Consider the following 24,552-nt stretch of genomic DNA (forward strand, 5'->3'; position numbering starts at 1 on the left):
CTGCTCTGTCCCCAGACACACTCCAGGGGGGTTGGAGACTGCTTTGTGGGAAGACAGACACAGCCCTATTCAGGTGCAAGTGTCATCTCCTCCCATTCCTCTAGCTCAGTAAAACCCATCAGCCTGGTGACGGACCATCAGGATATGCATGGCACACCTCAACTCCCTTTATGTGACTGTCTAGAATGAATGCACAAACAGCCCAGCTGTCATCCTGACCCAGACATGTATTCAGCAGACAGGCAAAGGCACAGAATGGTTAAGCAAGACAATGCCCACTTTCTAAAAGTGGAATTTTTAAACTTACAATTCAAAAACCAACTTCACCAAAAGATGTATTTTTAAATTGTGAGTTCAGAGATCCCAAACTTCAAATCTCTGTCTGCTCCCAATGTGAAATTACACTTAAAAGATATTTCAAGGCAATCCCCATGTTATCCTCTGAGAGAGATAGGCCTTGAAATAGTGAAAACCGAGCGGAGCAGTATTTCTCTATCAAGACATGCAAAACACACCTTTCCATGGCCTACCTTTTAAATATATTGTACCCTGCCCATAGGGCTGCCTTTGCCTACTTTAGGGGTGGCTTACATGTAGTAAAATGGAAGGTTTGGGCCAGGCAAGTGAGTGCATTTGTCAGGTTGTAATGGCAGTTTAAAACTGCAGACACTGCAATTGCAGACCTTAGACTTGGTTGCCGCGCTACTATTGTGGGCGACGCAATCAGTCAATATTTCTATAGAGTGGCTAATCACCCATGGGGTCTCAAGGCGCTGTTTGCGGGTATGCTGCTCAATAGAAAAGCCAGATACTGATGTCCTTCCTGAACTGCTTCAGTGATGCTGTCTGTCTGAGTTTGAGAGGTAGCTTGTTCCATGGCCGAGCTGCGAGGTAGGAGAAGGATCTTCCTCCTGCTGTGCTTTTTCGAATCTTGGGAATGGCTGTGAAGGCGAGCTGGGAACAACATAGTTGTCTGTTGGGTACATAGAAGGTGAGGCGGTGGTTGAGGTAGGCTGGTCCTATGTTCTGCAGTGCCTTGTAGGTGTGGATCAGAAGTTTGGATGTGATGCGCTTGTTGACTGGGAGCCAGTGTAGGTCTCTGTGATGGGAGGAGATGTGGCTGTGTCTGGAGATGTCCAGGATGAGCCTGGCTGCTACATTCTGGATTATTTGTAGTCTTGACTGCAGTTTCTTGGTGATGCGGGCATAGAGTGCTTTGCCGTAGTCCAGATTGCTATTGATGAGTGCATGGGTGACTGTCCTCCTCGTGTCGGTGGGGATCCACTGTGAAGACTTGGTGGGTCATGGACAGGGAGGAGTCTAGGATGATGCCCAGGTTGCGTGTGTGGTCAGTGGGAGCAGGGACGTTTCCCAGTGCGGTAGGCCACCAGGAGTCATTCCAGGAGGAGGGGGTGGAGCCGATTACGAGGCTCTCCATCTTGTCTGAGAGTGCAGTTTGAGGCAGCCTGCTTCAATCCAGAAAGTCACAGCTCTCATCTAATTGTGGAAATTTCTCTTGGCCTTTATAGCGTTGTCGGACAGGGAGAGGATCACTTGGGTATTGTCACGTAAGAGATGATGTTTAGCCCTGTCATTTGATGATCTTGGCGAGCGGGCCATGTAGATTTTGAAGAGTGTCAGGCTGAGCGATGATCTTTGGGGCACTCTGCAGCAGTAGTATTTTTGGTTCTGATGTGAACCCCGGTAGTCTGACACTCTGTGTTGTTCTGGTGAGGAATGATCTGATCCATTCCAGTGCTTCATTGCGGATGCCGGTGTCGTGGAGTCTGGCACAGAGGGTGGAGAGGGAGACGGTGTTGAATGCAGCGTAGAGGTCGAGGAGGATGAGTGCGGCCATATCTCTGTGGTCTAGTATGGTGCGTATGTTGTCAGTGGCTGCTAGGAGTGCTGTTTTGGTGTTGTGGTTGCTCCTAAATCCGGATTGTGCTGCAGGCCCACCAGTAGCATTTGATTTACAGGCCCTGGGCACACCTGGTGGATTGTACTAGGGACTTACTAGTAAATCAAATATGCCAGTCATGGAGAAAGCACTCACCAATACAATTTAGACAGAGAGCATATGCAATTTAGCACTGGTTAGCAGTGGTAAAGTGCCCAGAGTCCTAAAGCCAACAAAAACAGGCTTTGAAAAAACAGGAGGAAGAAGGAAAAAAGTTTGGGGCCAGGTGCAACAGTTTCCATTGTGAGACATTTTGAACTGAGTTGGTGAATACTCCTTCCCTCTTGACTAAAGGGAGCACATTATACTGCTAATTCTCAGAGCTTTGAGGCACATGCCTTCTGGCAGCAGGAGAGTCCCGCTGTCCAATGATGCTCCTGAAGGTGTGGTAATTGGTTAGGAAACAGACTGTGCTGCCCTTAAAACCAATCTTTTGGGCAAAGGTTTTGGTAAGTCAAAACAAATCTTAAGCTAACAGGAGGCTAGTTTATCATAAACAATTTTCAGTTAAATGGCACAAAGCACTGCATTACAAACCGAAAATAGTAGTCTTGTGGTGCCTATAACAGTTAAATATGCAAAGGGACTTTCCCTGAAGTGGATAAACTTGCCACTTGCATGATCAGGAAGGTGAACCAGATGTCAAGTGGTTTATCCTCTGCCCCACTGAACTCTAAGGTCCCACTTCATATTCGCCATGTTCAAATCTCAGATTCGGACTTTAAAAAAGACTTGTCCTTCTGTACCCATCTTCACAAAATGTGATAGGTGTGTTGGGTGATAAAGTATATAAATATCGTCAAAGTAATGTTCCTCCTTTCCAGGTGTACTGGCTTCCAGGCTAATTTCCAACTTGGAGCAACTATATAGTGCTTCCAAGGGTATGACATCATTTGATAGTGTATATTGCTCATTGTAGTGTTCTTGTATGTGGTTATTAGAGAGGTTGTTCAGTGTTTAGTTTAGAACTGGTTTGTGTGCGTTAATGGTAAAAAAAAAAGGCGTTTTGCTCTAGGAAAGGTCTCTGGTGGTATCTTCCTTGCATTGGTTGGTATGTCGAAGAACTTATCCTTTTCTCTCTGAATTGTGGGGTGTGCAGGTTGTTCATTGTTTGTAGGAGAATAGTACATTCAAAAATGCATCACATTCTGCTTTGTTATATTATGATGTGATAGCGGGATATGTTTGCATTATTTTTAGGTGAAGGATGTAGGTTGACGCATGAGAATGCTTTTAATTGTACAGCACTTTGCCAACAATATAGCTTTGATGCTGTGTTGTGTTTATGGATGTAGGAAGGTTCTGTTAACGTGTGCTAATCTGAGAATGGCTTTTGTAGGTGAGATTCAAACGATGATGTGTGATAATGTTTGTTATTGAGGGTTGGTGGGTGTCCAGTACCAAAGGTGTTTTGAGTGTCTGGCTCCTTACTGTTCATAAGGGCGCTGACAGCACAGTGTATGACCAATATCACTAGTCCACCAAGATGTCTTAAGCTCATTCACCCACCAATGCCTTTTGTGTGGTATGCTTGCATATTCACAGTGAATTGCTGCTTTGACCACATTCAACCAAGTCATAGTGAATTTTCACCATTAACTTTTGATATGCATCAAGTACATTACCCTACGGATAGGTCATAGCTGCCCATAGGCAAAAGACTGTGATGCTGACTTTGGTCCTGATTTTCATCCAAGAGCTCTGTTATGAGGATTTGTAGAGCATGGCTAATCACCAGTGAAGGTATCTAGGCCCTGAGTCGACTGAGGTGGGAGGAGGAGCTCATCCTTGTTTTGTCTGGAAGAGTCGTGTTGAGGTTCCTTTGGACGTCTGTGAGGGAGGGGAAGGTTCTGAGGCATTGCAGGAGGTCATTCCAGGTCTTAGCTACAAGGTATGAGAAGGAGTGTCCTCCGCTTCTGGCTTTCTTGATGTGAGGGAGGTGTGTTCTTCTCTGGGACGCAGATCGAAGGTGTCAGGTGGGCTGCTAGAGTTGAATCAGTGGTTGAGGTGCCCTCACCCGGCATTGTGGAAAGCTTTGTTAGAGTGGGTAGCTAGCTAGAACTTACATCTTTCTTGGCCTGGGAACCAGTGGAGATTATTAAGGTGTGTTGGGAGATGTGGTTATTTCACAGGACATTCAGGATGAGCCAGGCAGTGGCGTTCTGGGAGGTTTGTAGTTAGGATGGAACATGGGCTGGGATTCCAAAGTAGAGGGTGTTTCCGTAGTCAAGTCTACTTGTGATAAGAGTCTGGGTGACTGTTCAAGTGTGTTCTGCTTGAAAATCTTGCGTAGCTATCACAGGATGTGGAAGCATGATGAGGCAGTGGCGTTCATCTGTCTGCTCATGGAGAGGTTGGTGTCCAGGATGATCCCAAGGTTCTTGGCATGGTACTCAGAGGTGGGTGGTGGGCCATTTTCCAAGGGCCACCACGAGGCGTCCCAGGGGAAGATAAGCACTTTGTTTTTGTCTGTGTTGAGCTGGAGACAGTTGTTTTTCATTCAAGCAGTGACATTGCTCATCTGCTTAGTAAAGTTTGCTTTGGCAGTGCTGGTTGAGTTGGTAAGGGAGAGGATAAACTGTGTGACATCGACGTAGTATACTATGTTGATGCAGTGGGTTCTGATGATGTCCGCGAAGGGCGTCATGTAGATTTTGAAGAGTGTTGGGCTGGCCGATGATCCTTGCTAGACTTCGCAGATGAGTTTCTGAAGTTCTGAAGTGTAGAGGTAAAGTCCAACTTTTTGAGTTGTGTCTGTGAGGAAGGAGGATATCCATTTGGGGGGTGGTCTGTTGATACCCAACCGCTGAAGCTTTCTGATGATTGAGTTGTGGGAGACCGCATCAAAAGCTGCGGAGAGGTCAAGGAGGATGACTGCGGCCATTTCCCCTCGATTGAGGATTCTTCTGATGTCATCAGTGGCCACAGTGAGGGCTGTTTCTCTGCTGTGGTTGGTGTGAAAACCAGATTGCGAGCTGTCTAGGAGTTGATGTAGTTCTAGGTGGTCTGCAAGTTAGGTATTGATGGCTTTCTGACTGACTTTAGCTGAAATATGTACGAGCAAGATCCAGATGCTGTTGGTTTCTTCAATAGGGTGTTGACTTCTGCATTTTCTAGCAAGACGGGAAGGTGATAGTGGTTATGGCAGTGATGATGGTAGCAGTGAGCGTGGGAGAGATAATGGTTCTTCCAAGGTGGTACATGAAGTGGGGGAATGGGTGTGAGGGTGCTCCCGAGTGGATGGTACTCATCAGGGCTGTGATGTCTTCATTCACGAGGGGTTTTCGATTGGTTGGATGCTGCTTGGCAATAAGGGAGATGTCCTGCTTGGCATTCGTATCAGTATGCTCTGGGCCCAAAGTGTTGTAGATCTTGGCAATCTTCTGTTAGAAGACATTTGAGTGGTTGTTGTAGAATGCTTGGAATGTTATGATGCAGTTGTTGGCAGCTGCAGGGTTGGAAAACTCCTTGATGATGGTGAAGAGTTCTTTGGCGTTGTTGGGCATGGCTTTAAGTCTGAGAGTTAGGCCTTTTTCTTTGCGTCTCGTAGTCGTTGGTGGTAGAGGTTGAGGGCCACTTTGTATGCGGATCTTGCAGCTGTGTTTTTGTTGAGTCTCCATTTTCTCTCAAGTTGTTTGCAGTGGTGCTTGGACTCCTCAAGGTCCTTCGTATACCAGATGGGTGGATTGTTGTTTTTGGAGGTCTTGTTTCTGGTGGGAGCAGTGCTGTTGGCACAGTCAGTGAGCCATTTGTTGAAGAGCTTGGTGTCGACATTGAGATTCCCAGTGTGGTTGGGTGGGTGTTCCTGTAGGGTCTTGGTCCAGTTTTCTTCTGATATTTTGCCCCAGTTTCTTGATGGTGCTTTGGGTTTTTCTAGTGATGTTGCTTGGTGGGTGGGTATCTTGAAATGTGGTGGGTGGGTATCTTGAAAAGCATGATGTAATTGTTAGACCCTGTGAGCGCGGTTGTGTGGGTGGTTGTGATCCTGTGGTTGGAGGAGGAAATAGGGTTGAGGGTGTGGCCTGCTATGTGGCTTGGTCCTTGGACAAGCTGGGTGAGTCCAGGGTTACTGAGGCTGTCGAGGTGGGCCGTGCAGTTGGGGTCTGTGGTGCTCTCCAGGTGGAATTTGAGGTCCCAAAGGAGAATGTAGTTGTTTGATCAGATGGAGAGAGGAGAGATGAAGTCTTCAATGTGATTGCAGATTTTCGCTTGGGGGACCCGGAGAACAGTAGGCGAGGGTTCCCATCAGGCTGGCTTTGTAGTCTGTTCGTATTTTGAAGTGGAGTTTTTTCTTGAGGTTGGTGTCCGTAGAAGTGGGGCAGTCAATACTGTTTTTATAGATGATCGCAAGTCCTCTGCCTGGTTTATGGGTTTGGTCCTGGTGTTTGATTCTGTAGGCGGGCTGGATGTCTGCAGCAACGTCAAGGTTGAGCCATGTTTCAGCCAGGAAGAGAAGGGCAGGTGTGTTGCTGTTGAGGAAGTTCCAGATGTCGGTGGAGTGTTTCCAGAGGGATCAGATGTTGAGGAGCATAGTGAACAGTTGGTGTGGGGGTGGTGGAATGTGTCAGTTGTTTGGAGGTAGTGGTATCGGCATCTGAGGTGTTGCAGGTGAAATTACAATGGGTGCAATAGAAAGGTCCTAATACCTGCTGAGACTTGTAAGACCACACTTATATTTATAGAAGTGAAACTACAACCCCCACTATGATGGTGATAGTAGTGGAACCAGTATTGTCTGAAAGACACTGTCAATACATTGTCAGTTAGTATCCGGGCATGAATGGATTGAATTGTTATCGGCTAGTTAAGGCTTTTGCAGGATAGTAGAGTCCACACATAGAGGTTGACTGGTTTTCCTGTGAGGAATGGCAGAAACAGGCAGGAAATTACATCGCCCAAACGTGGTGAAAGAAAAGTCCCTGCATGCCAACACATTAAGGCTATTTATTTATGTTCATAGAAAACTCAATTTAAAAGTTTGTATTCTCCAAACAAAAATGTTTACCAGGCATGCACTTTAACCATGGTGCCTGCTTGGCAAACCATGAGTGATATAAAGGGATCAGTTTTGGTGGTTGCTTCCTTTACAACACAGACATCTCTGCCAGGCAGGCAGGAATCTTTAAATAGGGTAGGTAGTCTTCCGCCTGATGGGCGGATGTTGTGGTCTTTACCACCCTGGCAGACCAGTGGGCTGTCTGCTATTACCTTAGTGCAGTGCTTAACTTGGAAATAAAAACGTGCCGGTGCCCAAAGCCCTCCTCTTAAACAGGGAGATGCTGCAATTAAATGTGCGATCACGGAATACTGAGGCAGCGTACTCCTGAAGCCATCTCGGGCCTCTTTAATCCATTTACAGCCACTCCTGTCCCTTCAGCTCTAGCAGATTTCTGCTTTCTCCGTTTGTGACGCCTTTTCGTTTTTCTCTTCCTCCGTCTTTCCCATATGTGTCTTTTGCTCGCATTAAATGCTTGAGGCAGAGAAATAAGTGCCAGCCCTCAAAAATAAGTGCGGTGCTCCGCACCGGAAACAACAAGCACAAATTAAGTACTGCCTAAGTGGCATCGTAAGTCCTAGAATACAAGTGCACATGCAAACGAACTCATTTCTCAAGCAACATTTACGGTAAGAGATATGTCTTCAGCAGTTTGGGAGTGGTAGGGTAGTCAATATTCTGTTAGTGCTGACAGGTGTGCTCCATCCAAGCGCGGTGGGGTAGCATCAAAAGCAAGTAAGCAAAATCCAAAAGACTTTCCATTAGTTAGGTAATTAACCTTTTCGGTGTGGGCGTCGGCCACTGGCCGACGCCCACACACCCTCCCTGGTGCAGGTCACGACCAGTGGCCGACACCAGGAAGGGTATTAATAAATCCTCGGGTGCGTCGCACCCGAGGATTTTTTTTTTTTTTTAAACTTCCCCCGGGAGACACGGAAGCTTCCGTGTCTCCCCCCGCCCCCCACCCGCCCCTTTGTGATGTCAGCGCGCCACGAGGCGCGCTGACGTTTCAAAGGTGTTTTCCCCATCAAAGCAGGAAGCAGCCTTGCGGCCGCTTCCTGCTTTGATGGGGAAAACGGCCTTTCCCACGTTCGGGAAGGCCTCGTAAGAAAGGGGAGAGTCTCCCCTTTCTTACGAGGCCTTCCTGAAAGTGTTTCCTGGCTGTGCTGCGATCGGGGGCCAGGAAACACTTTCAGGAAGGCCTTGTAAGAAAGGGGAGACACTCCCCTTTCTTACGAGGCCTTCCTGAAAGTGTTTCCTGGCCCCCGGTCGCAGCTGTGCTGCGATCGGGGGCCAGGAAACACTTTCAGGTTTCCTGGCCCCCCGATCGCAGCACAGCTGCGATCTGGGGGCCAGGAAACACCACTAGACACCAGGGATTTCACTTTGGGGGGGCGGCCCCCCCGGAAAACGGGCAGCCCCCCCCGGCATAATTTTTATTTAAAAAAAAGGTAGGTGCCCCCTGGGGGGGGGCGCAATCGCGCCCCCCCCCCCCCCAGGGGATTTTTTTTTTTTTTCAAAATAAATAAATAAAATAAAATGACAGGGGGTCGCCCGTGGGCAGGGTGACCCCCTGTGGGGGCAATATTTTTTTTTAGATGTTGTAGGGTTTCCCTGGGGGCCATTTTGGCCCCCAAGGAAACCATACAACAACTAAAAAAAAAAATAGATGTATATATAGATCTATACATATCTATGTAGATAGATATATCTAGGTACATGGATATATCTATAGATATATCTATGTAGATAGATATATATATATATAGAGGTAGATCTATATCAATCAAAGAGATTTATAATGCGCGCTACTCACCCGTGAGGGTCTCAAGGCGCGGGGGGGTGAGTGGGGGGAGGGAAAGGGGCTGGGAGGTTCACTGTTCGAAAAGCCAGGTTTTGAGGCCCTTCCTGAAAAGAAGTAGGTTTTGGGTCTTGCGAAGGTGGGTTGTGAGGGCGTTCCAGGTTTTGGGTGCAAGGTAGGAGAAGGATCTGCCCCCGGTGGTGGTGTGTTTGATGCGGGGGACAGAGGCGAGAGAGAGGTCAGCTGAGCGGACGTTTCGTGTGGGGGTGTGGAAGGTGACTCTCGTTGAGGTAGGCAGGGCCTGTGTTGTGGAGTGATTTGTGTGCGAGGATGAGGATCTTGAAGGTGATCCTTTTGTCAATGGGGAGGCAGTGGAGGGATTTGAGGTGTGGAGAGATGTGTTCGTGTCGGCGGAGGTCGAGGATGAGTTGTGCTGCTGAGTTCTGGATGCGTGTAGTTTGCGCTTGAGTTTTAGAGTGGTGCCGGCGTAGAGGGCGTTTCCGTAATCAAGCCTGCTGCTGATGAGTGCGTGAGTGACAGTTTTTCTGGTCTCTGTGGGGATCCATTTGAATGTTTTTCAGTATACGGAGTGTGTTGAAGCATGAGGAGGTAAGAGCGTTGATTTGTTGCGTCATCGAGAGGGAGGAGTCTAGGATGATGCTGAGGTTGCGTGCGTGGTCGGCGGGGATGGGTGCAGGGCCTAGCGTGGTGGGCCACCATGAGGGGTCCCAGGTGTTTTTGTGTGGGCCAAAGAGGATTATTTCGGTTTTGCTTGAGTTGAGTTTCAGGTGGTTGGCTGTCATATATATATCACTTTTGTCAATATGTGTGTGGTTTCCCTGGGGGGAAAAGGGTCCGACTTTTCTAGTGGCAGTTTTAGTGCCATAAAGAAGCGCAGAAGGTTTATATGCCTACTGCAAAGAGCAAATCTGTATTTTATGTAAATAGCTGAGTACATTAGTAAAGTCTATGGAGAGATGAAGGGCACTTTTGCTGGGTGGTAATGAGGGAATCCGAGGAGGAGGGAGTGGGAGCACCAATAATGATTGTTGGACTGGGCGCAGGAGGTGCTAAAGACTGTGACGAATGGTATGTGACAAGGTGTTTTTTGAGTGTCTTGAAAGTACGTGCTGATTGAGGGAAGAAGTGCAGGTAAGGTGGCCTCTACTGTTGCACGTATCTCACACACACCATCGATTTTGTGACTGTCTACGTAGGCTAGTGTTTTAGAGCAACAGTTTAGCCAATAGCAGAGATGGCATCTTGATGGATGACTGCTGCCTGCACTCGGGTTATAGAGGACCGCTCTGACATAGGATCAGAGACTGAGACATCAGATACTGAGACAGCATCTGAGGGATAGGACAATGGCGCAGACTCTGGGAGTGATTTTTCAGTCAGAGGAGTCCCATTCGATAACTCCTCTTCCAGTACATTATGAGGGAGGTGATGAGGACAGTACTGCTGTCCCTTCGCAAGCTGTTCGTGCAAGTGGGTAATAGTGGGTTAGGCCAACCCAGAGAGCAGGTGAATGCGGCGGCAAGCAGAGAGAGAGTGCTCTCTTGGGAGCTCCCCAATTTAGTTCAGCCCCAAATTCCACCACCCAAATCATATTGTGGAGACACCAAAATTGTCTATGGCAAAACAAACTGGTTTTGTAAGGCAGGCACCTGTGTTTTTGGTCCTGGATTCGGCGGCCATATAGAGAAACACACTAAACCCAAACATTTCTGGAAACTAGACATTCGGGGGAGTCCACAGAGGTGTGACTTGTGTGGATTCCCCAAAGTTTTCTTACCCAGAATACCTTGCAAAGCTGAAATGTTGAAAAAAAACTCAATTTTTCTCGCATTTCTGTCACACAAACTACAGGAATATGCTGGGATCCACAACATTCCTACCACCCAGTGACTCCTCACCTGTCCTGATAAAAACACTACCCCACTTGAGTGCCTACACCTAGTGCCTGTGTCAGGAATGGATCACCCCAGGGTCAACAGCTGCCTCACGTAAGGACCAACATTGACCGTTGTGTGATCTATTCCTGTCGCAGGCACCAGGCCTAACCACACAAGTGAGGTATCATATTTATCGGGAGACTTGGGGGAACGCTGGGTGGAAGGAAATTTGTGGCTCCTCTCAGATTCCAGAACTTTCTGTCACCGAAATGTGAGGAAAATGTGTTATTTTAGCCACATTTTTAGGTTTGCAAAGGATTCTGGGTAACAGAACCTGGTCCGAGCCCCACAAGTCACCTCATCTTGGATTCCCCTGGGTTTCTAGTTTTTAAAAATGTGCTGGTTTGCTAGGTTTCCCCTGGTGCCGGCTGAGCTAGAGGCCAAAATCCACAGGTAGGCACTGTTTTCTATGAAAAAATGTGATGTGTCCACGTTGTGTTTTGGGGCATTTCCTGTCGCGGGCGCTAGGCCTACCCACACAAGTGAGGTATCATTTTTATCGGGAGACTTGGGGGAACGCTGGGTGGAAGGAAATTTGTGGCTCCTCTCAGATTCCAGAACTTTCTGTCACCGAAATGTGAGGAAAACTTGTTTTTTTAGCCACTTTTTGAGGTTTGCAAAGGATTCTGGGTAACAGAACCTGGTCTGAGCCCCGCAAGTCACCCCTCCTTGGATTCCCCTAGGTCTCTAGTTTTCAGAAATGCACAGGTTTGGTAGGTTTCCCTAGGTGCCGGCTGAGCTAGAGGCCAAAATCTACAGGTAGGCACTTTGGGAAAAACAGCTGTGTTTTCTATAAAAAAAATAGGATGTGTCCATGTTGTGTTTTGGGGCATTTCCTGTCGCGGGCACTAGGCCTACCCACACAAGTGAGGTATCATTTTTATCGGGAGACTTGGGGGATCATAGAATAGCAAAACAAGTGTTATTGTCCCTTATCTTTCTCTACATTTTTTCCTTCCAAATATAAGAGAGTGTGTAAAAAAGTCGTCTATTTGAGAAATGCCCTGCAATTCACCTGCTAGTATGGGCACCTCGGAATTCAGCGATGTGCAAATAACCACTGCTCCTCAAAACCTTATCTTGATCCCATTTTGGAAATGCAAAGGTTTTCTTGATACCTCTTTTTCACTCTTCATATTTCAGCAAATGAATTGCTGTATACCCAGTATAGAATGAAAACCAACTGCAGGGTGCAGCTCATTTATTGGCTCTGGGTACCTAGGGTTCTTGATGAACCTACAAGCCCTTTATATCCCCGCAACCAGAAGAGTCCAGCAGACAAAACGGTATATTGCTTTCAGAAATCTGACATCGCAGGAAAAAGTTACAGAGTAAAACATAAAGAAAAATGTCTGTTGTTTTCAGCTCAATTTCAATATTTTTTTATTTCAGCTGTTATTTTCTGTAGGAAAACCTTGTAGGATCTACACAAATGACCCCTTGCTGAATTCAGAATGTTGTCTAGTTTTCAGAAATGTTTAGCATTCGGGATCCAGCATTGGTTTCACACTCATTCCTGTCACTAACTGGAAGGAGGCTGAAAGCACCAAATATAGTAAAAATGGGGTATGTCCCAGTAAAATGCCAAATTTGTGTTGAAAAATGTGGTTTTCTGATTCAAGTCTGCCCGTTCCTCAAAGGTGGGAAGATAGTGATTTCAGCACCAGAAACCCTTTGTTGATGGCATTTTCAGGGAAAAAACCACAAGTCTTCTTCGGCAGCCCTTTTTTCCCATTTTTTGGGAAAAAACAAAATTTTCACTGTATTTTGCCTATTTTCTTGGTCTCCTCCAGGGGAAACCACAAACTCTGGGTACCATTAGAATCCCTAGGATGTTGGAAAAAAAGGACGCAAATTTGGCGTGGTTAGCTTATGTGGACAAAAAGTTATGAAGCCCTAAGCGCGAACTACCCCAAATAGCCAAAAAAGGGCTCAGCACTGGGGGGGAAAAGGCCCAGCAGCTAAGGGGTTAACGCATTCATGTTTAGGGTGCAAAGTGGGCCCCTTGGGCTCCGGTGCCATTGCACCTGCTGCAGTATGTATAGCTCTGCCCCAGTGCAGGCAGACTTCAAACCCCTCACTGTGAAGGGACCTTGGGAGCGCACCACTGCTGTCAGTCGGGGCAGCTTGCCCCTTTATCTGCACTGTGCTGCTCTCACTGCCACGGAGGAAGCACTGGACATCCACTGCTATCCCCCACCCCCCGGATTGTACAGCGAGGAGGGCACGCTGGAAAGCCCGCACTTCGCTCGCTGGCTGTGCAATTGGGATCGCCAATTCAAAGTGAAGCGATCGGAGCTGAGAGGAAGGTAGACTATTGAGCAGAAACGTTAGTGCTAATCTGTCGGAGAGACAAGGCAAATCAGCGCCGCTCTCGAGCCGCACGAAGAGGGGAGCTGATTGCAACTTGACCATGTGCCTGAACAGTCACAGCCGCGAGAACATCAGAGCGTGGATAAAGCGAAAATGTACCCTTAGGGTGGCTTGTTGGGCTGGACCTATGACAACGCAGCAATGTAAGTGTCTGCCCCTCCTTCCTTGCCTGCGCGCGCGTGCAGTCAGTGAGGCTTTGCCGAAGCGCTGAGGGAAACTCGCTTTTCTGCTAAGTTTCTACAGATATTTTGTGTTCATCGTAAATGGAAGGAAACTAGGGAAATGCCTGTCTTATGGGATGAGGAGCGACAGGCCACGTGCAATCTCTTTTGGCATTTACTTTTCTTTTATTTTTCATGTTGTAAACTACCTATACTCGTTTGATACATTCTGGCAGCTGTCTAAAGATCGAGAGGGATATTTTGGGGGTCTCGGAACAGCTTTGCCGCGTTCATATGCAAACTCTATGCCAAGCCTGGAAAACAAAAATCGCCCGCTTTGACATGGTACATCGTTATCGGAAAATGGTTTTATTCGTTGCAAGCCTTACGCTGTAATCGTCACAACAGCAGTTCAATGGAGCGAAGGACAGATGGTAAGCTGTTATCAACTTTAAAGAAACTGCGCATTTGTTTACCGCCCTCGAAGCATCTGCAAGCGGAGCACGCGTAGATTGCATGTTAAGGGAATAAGCATTGATTGCAGATTTCAATATCACATTTAGAAAGTCGTTTAAAGAACATTCCAGTTTACAGTCTGCTGATGTCAGGCTGAATGTTGTTTCGTTTTTTTGGTTGACGTGATGATGTTGACTGTCGGAAGTCTTTTAGTCTCCTGGGCATTTCCTCCACCGACTCTGTCGACCTTTGTGTGCATGAGCATCTGATAGTAAGCTGTCCGAATCTGCACCCTGCAGCGCTGCGCTGGACCAGTAGATGGGTGAGGCTTCTTCAAGGCTGAAGGCTCGGCTTTGAGTGATACTAAATCCTCAAGGCCTGTTTCACTAGGTTTAATGACGTTGAAAGGATGATGAACTAAACAGTAAACTGACGGCATAGGGGCACGACCTGCTTTGCTGGTTTCCTTTATCTTTCTGGTTTTAAGTAGAGGGTGTATATAACGATATGGATAAAAACAAGTGTTTTACTGCATTTACGTCCATCCATCGGATATGGTGGTCATTTCGCTAATGGATATTTTTTTAATTGCAGATTAATTATTTAAACATGTTCTTCATAATTTGCTAATGTCGTAGGTTTCAGCAGACTCGTGTATCATACTTTAGGAATCCTCTGAATTGCATCTTCGATGGCGAGGTAGCTGGTGAAATTACTCAGGTGGCAGAGAAGGGTTCGCACTTCTGGCAGGAGTCCAATTACTTCTTACTTTCCAAAAAAGTTAAAATGCAGTACAAATCTGCAACGTGCTCTACTTTTACACACAGTGTTCTGTCTATTGAAAAGGAACACGGGGTTTAAAGGTAGTGAAAACAGAATCTGGGTCACTGTACATATTGCCGACATTAGCTGCTAAATAATTGTAGGACTGTGACAAAAGACCCCAAAAAGCAAACCGAAGCTAATGTGATTTCAGTGCAGGACTTTGCATGGAGCAGGCCCTAGCTGTACATGCCCGATTTGCCACTGAGCCCATGGCTACTACCGAAATGTTGCGACATTTATATTATTTTGTAAAATGTGTCTAGCCATCATCTCATCAGTGTAAATGGCTGCTAATGGATGTCTCTTAGATTCTTGCTGAGGACAGGAGGGTCTCTCATCATCGCTAGGAACACCGGAAGCCTGCAAGCTGTACTATGCACCATCACAAAGCGTCCTATGGCTTCAACAGTGCTACGTGTTTTACAAAAGTGTTCAGTTATGGGGATCCATGGTCCTAGTTATTAATTATTTAGCATCTAAAAGCTAAGCAGTAATAATTGTGGTCAGTATGCATTAGCCTTTAACAGGCAATAATACCGGAAGAGCCTGCCAGAACCTTAATTTTTTGTTGGATGAAGCCAAGTTACATTGTATTGCATTCAGGTTCAAACAAGACAACACTGTCAGAGCTTTTTTACAATTCAGAATCGTGCAGATTCTATCCATGGACGCTGCACTGAGAGTAGGAGATACCGTATAGTTTCACAAACATGAGGAGGGGGTTATTGGAGGTGGTAATGAGGATTGCTTGATGTAGCCATTTATTCTAAACATGAGGCGAGTGCAGGCTGCCAGTATAGTGGAGAGCATTGCATTGCTGGCTGCCCTCTGAGGTCTGCATAAAGTGTGTGTGTGTGGGGGGGGGGGGGGGGCGGGGTCCTCAGTAGACTTTCAATGGGCTGCCATAATGATCATAAGTAGGGGTTTTATAGCTTCAGGAATTTCAAGTTTAAATACTTTTTTGTCTGTTTATTAAGCAAACATATTATTGATACTCCTTTAAAATGAGCACTGACAACTCTATTAAGTTGATTTAGCAGCCTCTCAGACATATGTTCAGGTTATGTGATGGGATGTGATAGGTCAGTGAGTGTCCCTGCTTACTTAAAGCACTTCTTTTCACCTCAAAATACCTTTTTGAAAATATTTTCCAGTTGTTGGGATACAGCAAGTGATGCCTTTGTATGTAAACAGCTGATTTCAGAAACAGCCCCTCCGTTATGGCGGGGAGCGCCATTCCACTGCTGAAAGGCAGAAAAATAAAATGCTAATAACATTATTTTATTATCATTTTGTTTTTCAGCGGACTGTAGGGCGTGGCGGGGGCCATCATCCACCCCTTCAACTTGTGCACAGCTCAGTTTGGCCAGCCTCCTGAGGCTCCGTGAGCTGGCTGATTTGCTGTCATAGGTTTGGTTTGGATGGCAGGGATGGATGACTGCTCAGCATTAGTATTTTGTGCAGCGCTTGTGTCTTTTCCACTGATGAGGTTGTAAGGCCATGGCAGTGAGTTAATGGGACACCAGAGGGAAATGCACTGGACCACTTTGCCTTGATCTGGTCCAAACCTCTCCACAGATCTCTTCGAGGTCCTCAGCAGGACATGTTGCTTCCTCTTCACTTTCTTGCACTCTGTACCTGCTCATTGCTACTACTGTGCTAAAGTTAGGGCTTGTTGTTCTCTTATCTTTCCTAGACCTCGAAAGCCAGGGTTGTCCCCAATCTATTCATCCAATCCACAGAAACCATTCCTTCTGCATCCATTCTGGAACATATTGTCGCTCATAGGGGAAACTTTTGTAAACATCTGTAATTGGCCTTACTGCATGTATTACAGTCACTTTATATGGGAATTAAACAATCGTTATACATGGATTTTAGTATAATATTGGGGATAACTCATGGCAATTCTTTCAATGATCATGTGCCGATATAATGGTGATATGTGGCGTGTCATGGGCAGCGTGAGCCCTTTTTATACTGCTTTGATTATGATTCTATGATGATACGGAGGTGTTTCTCAGATGTGTGAGAGGCTCACGCACCTAAGGAGTTCAATTTATTATTCAATTTTTAATCATTGATTTTACTGAACGCTGTTAGACTTTTCATCCTTGACGTGGTCTCCCTTAACTTTTTGCTTCTGTTCCCCAGGTTGTTGATGTGTGCTGGACTCTGATTTTACTGTTTTTGTTACTCTGGGCACTTTACCATTGCTAACCAGTGCTAAAGTGCAAGTGATCCTTTACAAAATGTGTATGCAATTGGCTTATCCATGATTGGCATATTTGATTTACTAGTAAGTCCCTAGTAAAGTGCACCAGAGGTGCCAGGGCCTGTAAATTAAATGCTAGTAGTGGGCCTGCAGCACTGGTTGTGCCACCCACATAAGTAGCTCTGTAATCATGACTCAGACCTGCCCTAGCAGTGTCTGTGTGTGCAGTTATAACTGTAAATTCGACTTGGCAAGTGTACCCACTTGCCATGACTAAAACCTTCCCTTTTCCTACATGTCAGACACCCCTAAGGTAGGCCCTAGGTAGCCCCAAGGGCAGAGTGCAGTGTATGGTTAAGATAGGACATATAGTAATGTGTTTTATATGTCCTGACAGTGAAATATTGCTAAATTCGTTTTTCACTGTTGCACGGACTGTCCCTCTCATAGGTTAACATGGGGGCTACCTTTAAATCAGATTAAAGTGTCAATTTCCTTTGGGAGCGGATGGACATGTGGGGTTTGGGGTCTCTGAGCTCACAATTTAAAAATACATCTTTTAGTAAAGTTGATTTTAACATTGTGTATTTGACAATGCCACTTTTAGAAAGTGTGCATTTTCTTGCTTATACCATTTCTGTGACTCTGCCTGTTTGTGGATTCCCCGTCCGGGTCAGTTTGACAGTTGGACACTAGACAGTGACCCAAAGAGAGCTGGGGTGTAGTCTGTATTTCTTGATGAGCCATCTGTGCTGGGAGGGAGGGGAGGAGTGGTCACTTGCACCTGAAAGGGCTGTGCCTGTCCTCACACAATGCCGTCTCCAACCCCTGGTGAGTGTCTGGGGCCTGGCCTGGGCAAGGCAGGATTCCACATTCAAAAGAGACTTTAGTAGGCCTACTTCAAAGGAGAAATTGGGTATAAGAAGGGCACCCAAAACCACAGACTTTAGAACACTTCTGGAAACAAGAGGAACCTCTGCCTGGAGAAGAGTTGAAGAGCTGAGGAAGAAGAGCTGCCCTGCCTGTGACTGTGCTTTGTGGAGCTATCCTACAGTTGTTGCAGTTGCTGCTTCTGCCAGAGTTAGAGGGCAATGTAGGGAAGTCCTCCTTTTTGCCCTGGTCACCCCCACACTTTTTGGACAGGTACTGGTGGTTACTGACTCTTTGCTATGCCCTGGGTACTGCTTACTAGTCCCAGGGCCAGTGCTCTGTGTAAAGTGGATGCACAAATTGGGCTAATTATAATTGGCTAAGTTAACCTACCTATAAGTCCCTAGTATATGGAAGGGCATGTAGGTTTAGGGACCACAGCATAGGTAGTGCACCCATAGGTGCACTGCTAAGGTGTCCTATGTCACTTTAAAGGCAGGCTTGCCTTGCTGGCTGCTTTTAAATTAAAGTTATATGAAAATTCGACTTTGGAATTAAAAGTAGTTCCAAAGTCTTAAACTACCTTATTTTTACATATAAGCCACCCCTAAGGTGTGCCCTCTGTGCCCCTAGGGCTGGGTGCCATGTAACTATAAGCAGGGACCTTACAAAAGTAGTTTTATAAGCCCTGGTGAGGTAAAAACAGCCAAGTTCATTTTTCCCTCATTGTAGAGAATGGCCTTCATAGGCTAGAATGGGGAGACTTAATTTAAATTTTAAAGGCCCCTTAAATGACAGATACAAAGAGTTTGGTATCAAATTAATTGTTATAATAAATCCCACAACTTTCAGTTATTGGATTTAATATAACTTGTTCAGGTAAAGAGTTTTAAACTTTACCTGAAAAGTTGCCAATTTCAGCCCTGCATTGTTTTTGCTGCTGTGCCCTGATTGGCCAGCCTCTGGCAGCTTGACCAGGCTGCCTTGATGAGGTGTGAAGTGGCCTGGCTTCACACAAAGAGATGTGTCTGTGGGAGGGAATTTCCCCTCAGCAGAGGGTGAGGCAGGAAGGGGGAGGGCTGCCAAACTGATCTTCAAAGGCAGAGAAGGACATGTGGAGCAACCCAGCAACACCCCCACATCCTGCAACCCCAGACAACTAGGTGCCCCCTTGATTAGATTAGGAGAGGGGTTTGTTTATGATTTTTAGCCACACCAGTGGGTGGGCTCAGCCAGATGTAAACTCCAAAAATCATTTTCAACCATGATGGATTTTTGAAGAATGTTGCCTCTTGGGATTGAGTTTTGCCACACTTCCCAGGAAGTGGTCATCACAGGGGGAAGGATCCTGCACCTGATTGGAGAATCCGGACCCCCCTGTTTTTCACCCAGGAGCAAGGATAAAACTGGCAGACCTGCACCCATACCTCAGATCCCCATCAGATTCCAACAAGGAAGAACCAAAGGAGAAGAAGGATTGCCCTGCTGGACCCCTGGCCTGCACCTGGAACCTGCACTCAGAAGGACTGCACCAGCTGCACACTTGGGCTTCACCACAAGAAGGACTTTGCCTGGCTTCAACTGTTTCAAGGAGGGACTCCCTGTTTGCTGCAGGTGAGAAATTGCTAACCAGAGTCCCCTGCACCAACTCCTGAAGAAATCAACCAGCTGACCACTGCCCAGTGGCCAAAAAGGAGTTCGCGCCAGGTGCATTCTGAGAGTGTAGTCCGCACCCACAAGGATCATCTCAGAGCTTCTGGACCCTTGGGGTGAGTTGTGGACCCTAAAAGAACCTTAAAAAACATCTGGGAGAAGCCCCAGAAGTTTGGAAAAGTTTGGGGAACTTTTGAAAAAACCCTCCATAGAGCGACCGATCCGCCGCAGCAACTCTAGCCAGCTTGCCTCAACCACGACCCGGCCTGATTTGCAGGTTCGTCCTGCTGAAGAAAATCTAAAAAAAAAAGACTAAGTCCGAAGGTAAAAAGTTGACCAGGACCTCCTAGCCAGCATATCCAAGGAGGGCTCTATGGACGTCGGATCAAGATCCAGGTTTTCCCCAGTCAAAGGATTTTCACCTCGAAAAAACGACTAAGTCCGAAGGCAAAAATCTCCACCGAGGATTCCTGCGACGCGTATCCGGAGATGAGTTCCAGGAGGTCGGATTGGACTGGCAGGTTCGTCCCGCTGAAGAAAATCTTTAGAAAAGAGACTAAGTCCGAATGTAAACTTTTAACCGAGGCCTCCCGCGAGCTGTAGCCGAGCAGGGCTCCATCGCGGTCAGCCTTAAACTTTGACTTTGCCCCGGTCGAGGTGCAACCAGATGACCTGATTGGCGCTTTTTGTTTCTAGGTGCTAAAAAAACTATAATTCTTTAAAAATTCATATCTCCGGTTCCCCTTATCCGATTTTATTCATTTTTGCGTCATTTTAAAGATAAAAATATAATTAATTTTTATAAATTGGTTGTTGATTTTTAAACTGTTTCCTGTGTTTTATTCAATTATTGTTTTGTGATATTTGAATGCTTTACACTCTGTCTCCTAAGTTAAGCCTTGTCGCTCGTTGCGAAGCTACCAAGGGTTGAGCTGGGTTTAATTTACTGAGACCTAACTGGACCTAAGTGGAGGTTAGTGGCCTATTGCTAAGTGTAGGTACTTACCTGCCTTTACCAATAACCCATTTTCCAACAGGCAAAGACTGGACTTTGTGTGCCTTCCATCTTGAGAACATCTCCAAGGGCTTGATTTAGAGCTTGCCTCCTGTTGTTTGAAGTCTCAGGGACACCAAAGACTTCTCTCTGCCAGCACCTGGAGTCCCTGGAGAGACTCCTACTCTGCCCTGTGGTGCCCATCCAGTTCCTGGGACCCTTGAAAGGAGAAGCTGGCAGCCTAAGAGGAGGAAATCCATGCACAGAGCGCCGTGCGGGGAAAAGATCAACGTGACTCCGACCTGTGGCTGAAGAAACGACGCGCCGCCGTCTCCATGGCTGAAAATCGACACTCGCAGGAAATGCAACAGAAGAATTGACGCACGGAGCAGGAGAAACAACACACAGCATCGCTGACAGAGGCTGGGAGATCGCAACCCGCTGCGTGGTTTTTGGATCATCCTGCGGCTGGATTTCCGACGCAAGTACCACTAGGCATGTAAAAGCAACGCATGGCCTGCCTGTTCCTGAGAGTGCTGACCGATCGACGCATCGCTCTCCTGCGGAGAGAAGAAAAGATGCGCCCGACCCGACAAAAGGGGAAACGACGCAAGGTCTTGCTCGTGAGTGAAATCGACGCATCACAAGCCCTTTTTTTGCCGCAGACTCACCCGTGCGGGGTTATTTTTGACGCACCTAATGTACATTTTCACGCTAACAGTGTTAGTGTGTTTTTTAAACTATATAAAGACTCTTTTTCTTTTTTAATTGATAACTTGACTTGTGCATTGTGGATTTTTGTCGTTTTGGTCTTGTTTTGTTTAGATAAATATTTTCTATTTTTCTAAACCTGTGTTGTCATTTTGTAGTGTTTTCATTAAGTTGCTGTGTGTGTTGGTACAAATACTTTACATCTAGCACTCTGAAGTTAAGCCTACTGCTCTGCCAAGCTACCAAAGGGGTAAGCAGGGGTTAGCTGAGGGTGATTCTCTTTTACCCTGACTAGAGTGAGGGTCCTTGCGTGGATAGGGATAGGGAGAACCTGATTGGCAACCAAAGACCCCATTTCTAACAAACGTACTCTCAAAGTTCACCTTTTTACAAATCCTGCTAGCCACAACAGAGTATACTTTACATACATAAACATTTCTAGGTTCTCACCAAAGACTGTTTTACTAAAATGAGTGCACCAATGGTCAAGTGTTTTTGAACATCTTACATGAAGTTTAGAGACACTTGGCACAAGGCATTCTACTATGCCAATACACACTTATTATGTTACTGTTTGTGGTTGACATCCAAATTGCATCATAGTATCTTGGTGATAAGAATCTGATATGGAAACACAGAGCAAAGCCACCCAAAAGAGAAGCAAGCATTGTGACTTAGAAAAAAGATCAGTCTGCTAAAAAGCAAAATAGCAAGGGCCAGATGTACAAAACATTTTGCATGGCGCAAACAGGGAATTTCGCTGTTTGCGCCATGCAAAACGCGCATCGGGATGCTCATTCCCATTTTGTGAGTCAGTAACTTGGTTACCGACTCGCAAAATGGGAATGCGACTCGCAAATAGGAAGGGGCGTTCCCCTTCCTATTTGCCATTCGCATCGCGATGCAGAATTGCTTTGTGACCGCGAACGCGGTCGCAAAGCAATTCGCAGTTAGCACCCATGTGAAGTGGGTGCTAACCCATTCGCAAAAGGGAAGGGGTCCTTTGTGAATGGCTCTGAAAATATTTTTGGACCATTGCCTACTCTGTAAAAATGAAACAAAATAGTTTCATTTTCTCGAGTGTATTGCAACTCGTTTTCCTTTAAGGAAACAGGCTGCAATACAAAAAAAAAAACGGCTTTATTAAAATTGCGAGTCGCAAACCCATTTCTACCTACATCTAGCCCCAAATGTTGAGACATAGAACAAAGATAGAGAAGTGGATCGTTCCAACGATTGAGACCACAGACATGGATAGTGCACCACAACGGAGAGTGTATCTGAAGTGGACAACTACCAGCAAGTTCAAAGCACCTAATCCCAGTCGTCTTGTCGGAACATATGTAATTGCCAGACTGAATAGAAAACTAAGCTTAGGCTTGTCTTATAGAGGGCTAAATGAACTGTACAGAGTGGCTTGAAGAGAATTTGTTGCTCTGCCATGTTCTTTGAATTAAATTAGAAGAAAGACTAGTCAGAAAGTAGGTGGCTCAAATAAGTAGGCAATCATGGTACTGGGTCCAAGGTAAAATTTGTGGGATTGGGCAAGCTAATTGCTTGAGTTAAACAATATAGAGCCTCTAGAGGCAGAGTTCTACTGCATTGGTGGACACTTGTACTGAAGTGCACTGTACAAATTGCCACTGAATAGAGACAGTCAGTGCTTAACTTGTAAAAGAACAAATGCCAGTGCCCAAGCTTCTGCTCAGACATATGTCACTGGTCCACTAATTGTTGGCGAGCCCAAAGCCAAGGCTGTGTAGTCCTAAATCCATCTCACGTCTCTGTAATCCACTACCAGACACTCCCTGTCATTTTACCTGATTCTTGCAGGTTCCTGCTTTCTTCCTCGGTTACAGTTTTTCAGTCTTTCTCTTCCTCTGTCTTTCTGCATTTTATATTGTTTCCCTTCTCTTGCTCTTTTAAATGTCTGGTGTGGAAAAATAAGTGTTGGTCACCAAAAATGAGTGCCAGGGTCCTTTATCGGCAAATAATAGCTCACATTAAGCAATGGAGACAGTGGTTAACTGTGAAAAAAAATAACTGTGGATCAGTGTGAAGTCTACAAATGAACGCAGACCAGTTTGGTAGATATGGCTTCTGTTTATTATGTGTAGCATCAGCAAAGTCCCAGCGACTGACTGAGCTTGACACTGAACACATTCCACTATGGACACCACCCCACATTCTAGACCCCTACATCACCCCTTAGATACAGAATACCACATCACCTCCCTCACCTGATACCACAAAAGAAGAGAACATAACCCTCACAGAAATATGTAAAAATAAAGTGAGCATGGGCAACTTAAAGAACAAACCCATGCCCAAAACAAAGTACATGCAGAAGCAAGACATGTACTTCTCACAATCCTGTAAACGTAGAGGTACTTTTCTTACACCTTGAGGCCTACAGACACCTACATGTTCATTTCATGTTTTCCCAAGAGTCGGCACACCTTCCAAAGTTTGGAAATACGTATCCACCCTGTTCAAGTTTCAAATTCTGTGATCACTCATTTTTATCGCATTTTTGAACACCTTGATCACTTTGAAGGTTTGACTAAATTTGGACGTTCCAACACCCATTTTGGGAGATTTTATCTTTACCCAGTCCTCTACATACACCACTATGTTATTGACAGCATTTCTCTAATCATAACACATTTTCCTCTTCACTATCTTTTCTCTTTCTTTTTCTTTCCACCCCTTGCATTTTCAACCTGGTGAGCCATCACCATCTGTTTCTCTGAAGTACACATGGGAATAACATCTGTACCGGCCAATCTACCCTTGAACAACTAAAAAGGAGATGCGCCAGTAGAGGAATGTGGTGTGAAGTGGCATTTCCACACTTTTTCCCCTATAGCCTGCTTCCCAGTTCGTCCCCGACACTGCAGCTTGCAGCGAAGTGGATTTCAATACCTTAATAAAGCTCTCCACTACACCCATTACTTTCTGGGTGATACAGTGCCATCTTCTTATGTTTTATTCCCCTTGCTTTCAGAAATTCCTCTATTACACCCAAAGTAAATTGAACCCCATTGTCAGAGAGCAACGACAAAGGGAAACCCTCTCTTTCTAACAGATCTTCCAAAAACTCAGTAACTACATCAGACTCCACCGAGCCCGCAATCTTGATCTCAGGCCAGCGTGAAAAAATGTCTACACACATCAACACATACATACTGATCATAAGACTTAAACTTCACAGGGCCCATGATGTGAAGCGCAATGTCAGACCAGGGACCACTCGCTTGTTCCCTCAACACCTTGGGTTACATCCTACACTTCAACACTTTATCACTATGCGAGCACTCAACACAGTTCCTCACCATCCTCTCAATGCTTAAAACCATTGCAGGCCACCAATACCCTTGTCTGACCCTTTCTTTAGTCCTGGCGATACCCATGTGACTAGCATGAGCACTATCAAGCAACCTTTCCTGCACCTTACCTGTGGGAACCAATTTACTGCCTCTCATGAGCAGACCATCAACAACCGCCAACTCGTCTTTGACCTGCCAAAAACCCTCACATCTTCATCACACTCTTTTTTTGTCACACCACCCATCCAAA

The 24,552-nt window shown here is 46.0% G+C and overlaps 1 protein-coding gene across 4 annotated transcripts in view; it reads left to right on the forward strand.

Moving 5' to 3' along the window:
• The window catches only part of RAPGEF4 (Rap guanine nucleotide exchange factor 4), a 942,686-nt gene that overhangs the window by 310,958 nt on the left and 607,176 nt on the right, over window positions 1–24,552 (forward strand). Inside the window, exon 1 of one of the 4 annotated variants that reach the window (XM_069225354.1) lies at window positions 13,304–13,683. The exons of the other annotated variants lie outside the window; for them this stretch is intronic. Coding sequence (XP_069081455.1) covers window positions 13,681–13,683 — 3 coding nt within the window. The 5' untranslated portion in view covers window positions 13,304–13,680. Of the gene's footprint in view, window positions 1–13,303; window positions 13,684–24,552 lie in introns of those variants that run through there. 4 annotated transcript variants of the gene reach the window in all.

This window comes from Pleurodeles waltl, chromosome 3_1 (genome assembly GCF_031143425.1).
Source record: "Pleurodeles waltl isolate 20211129_DDA chromosome 3_1, aPleWal1.hap1.20221129, whole genome shotgun sequence".
Classification (NCBI taxonomy): Eukaryota; Metazoa; Chordata; class Amphibia; order Caudata; family Salamandridae; genus Pleurodeles; species Pleurodeles waltl.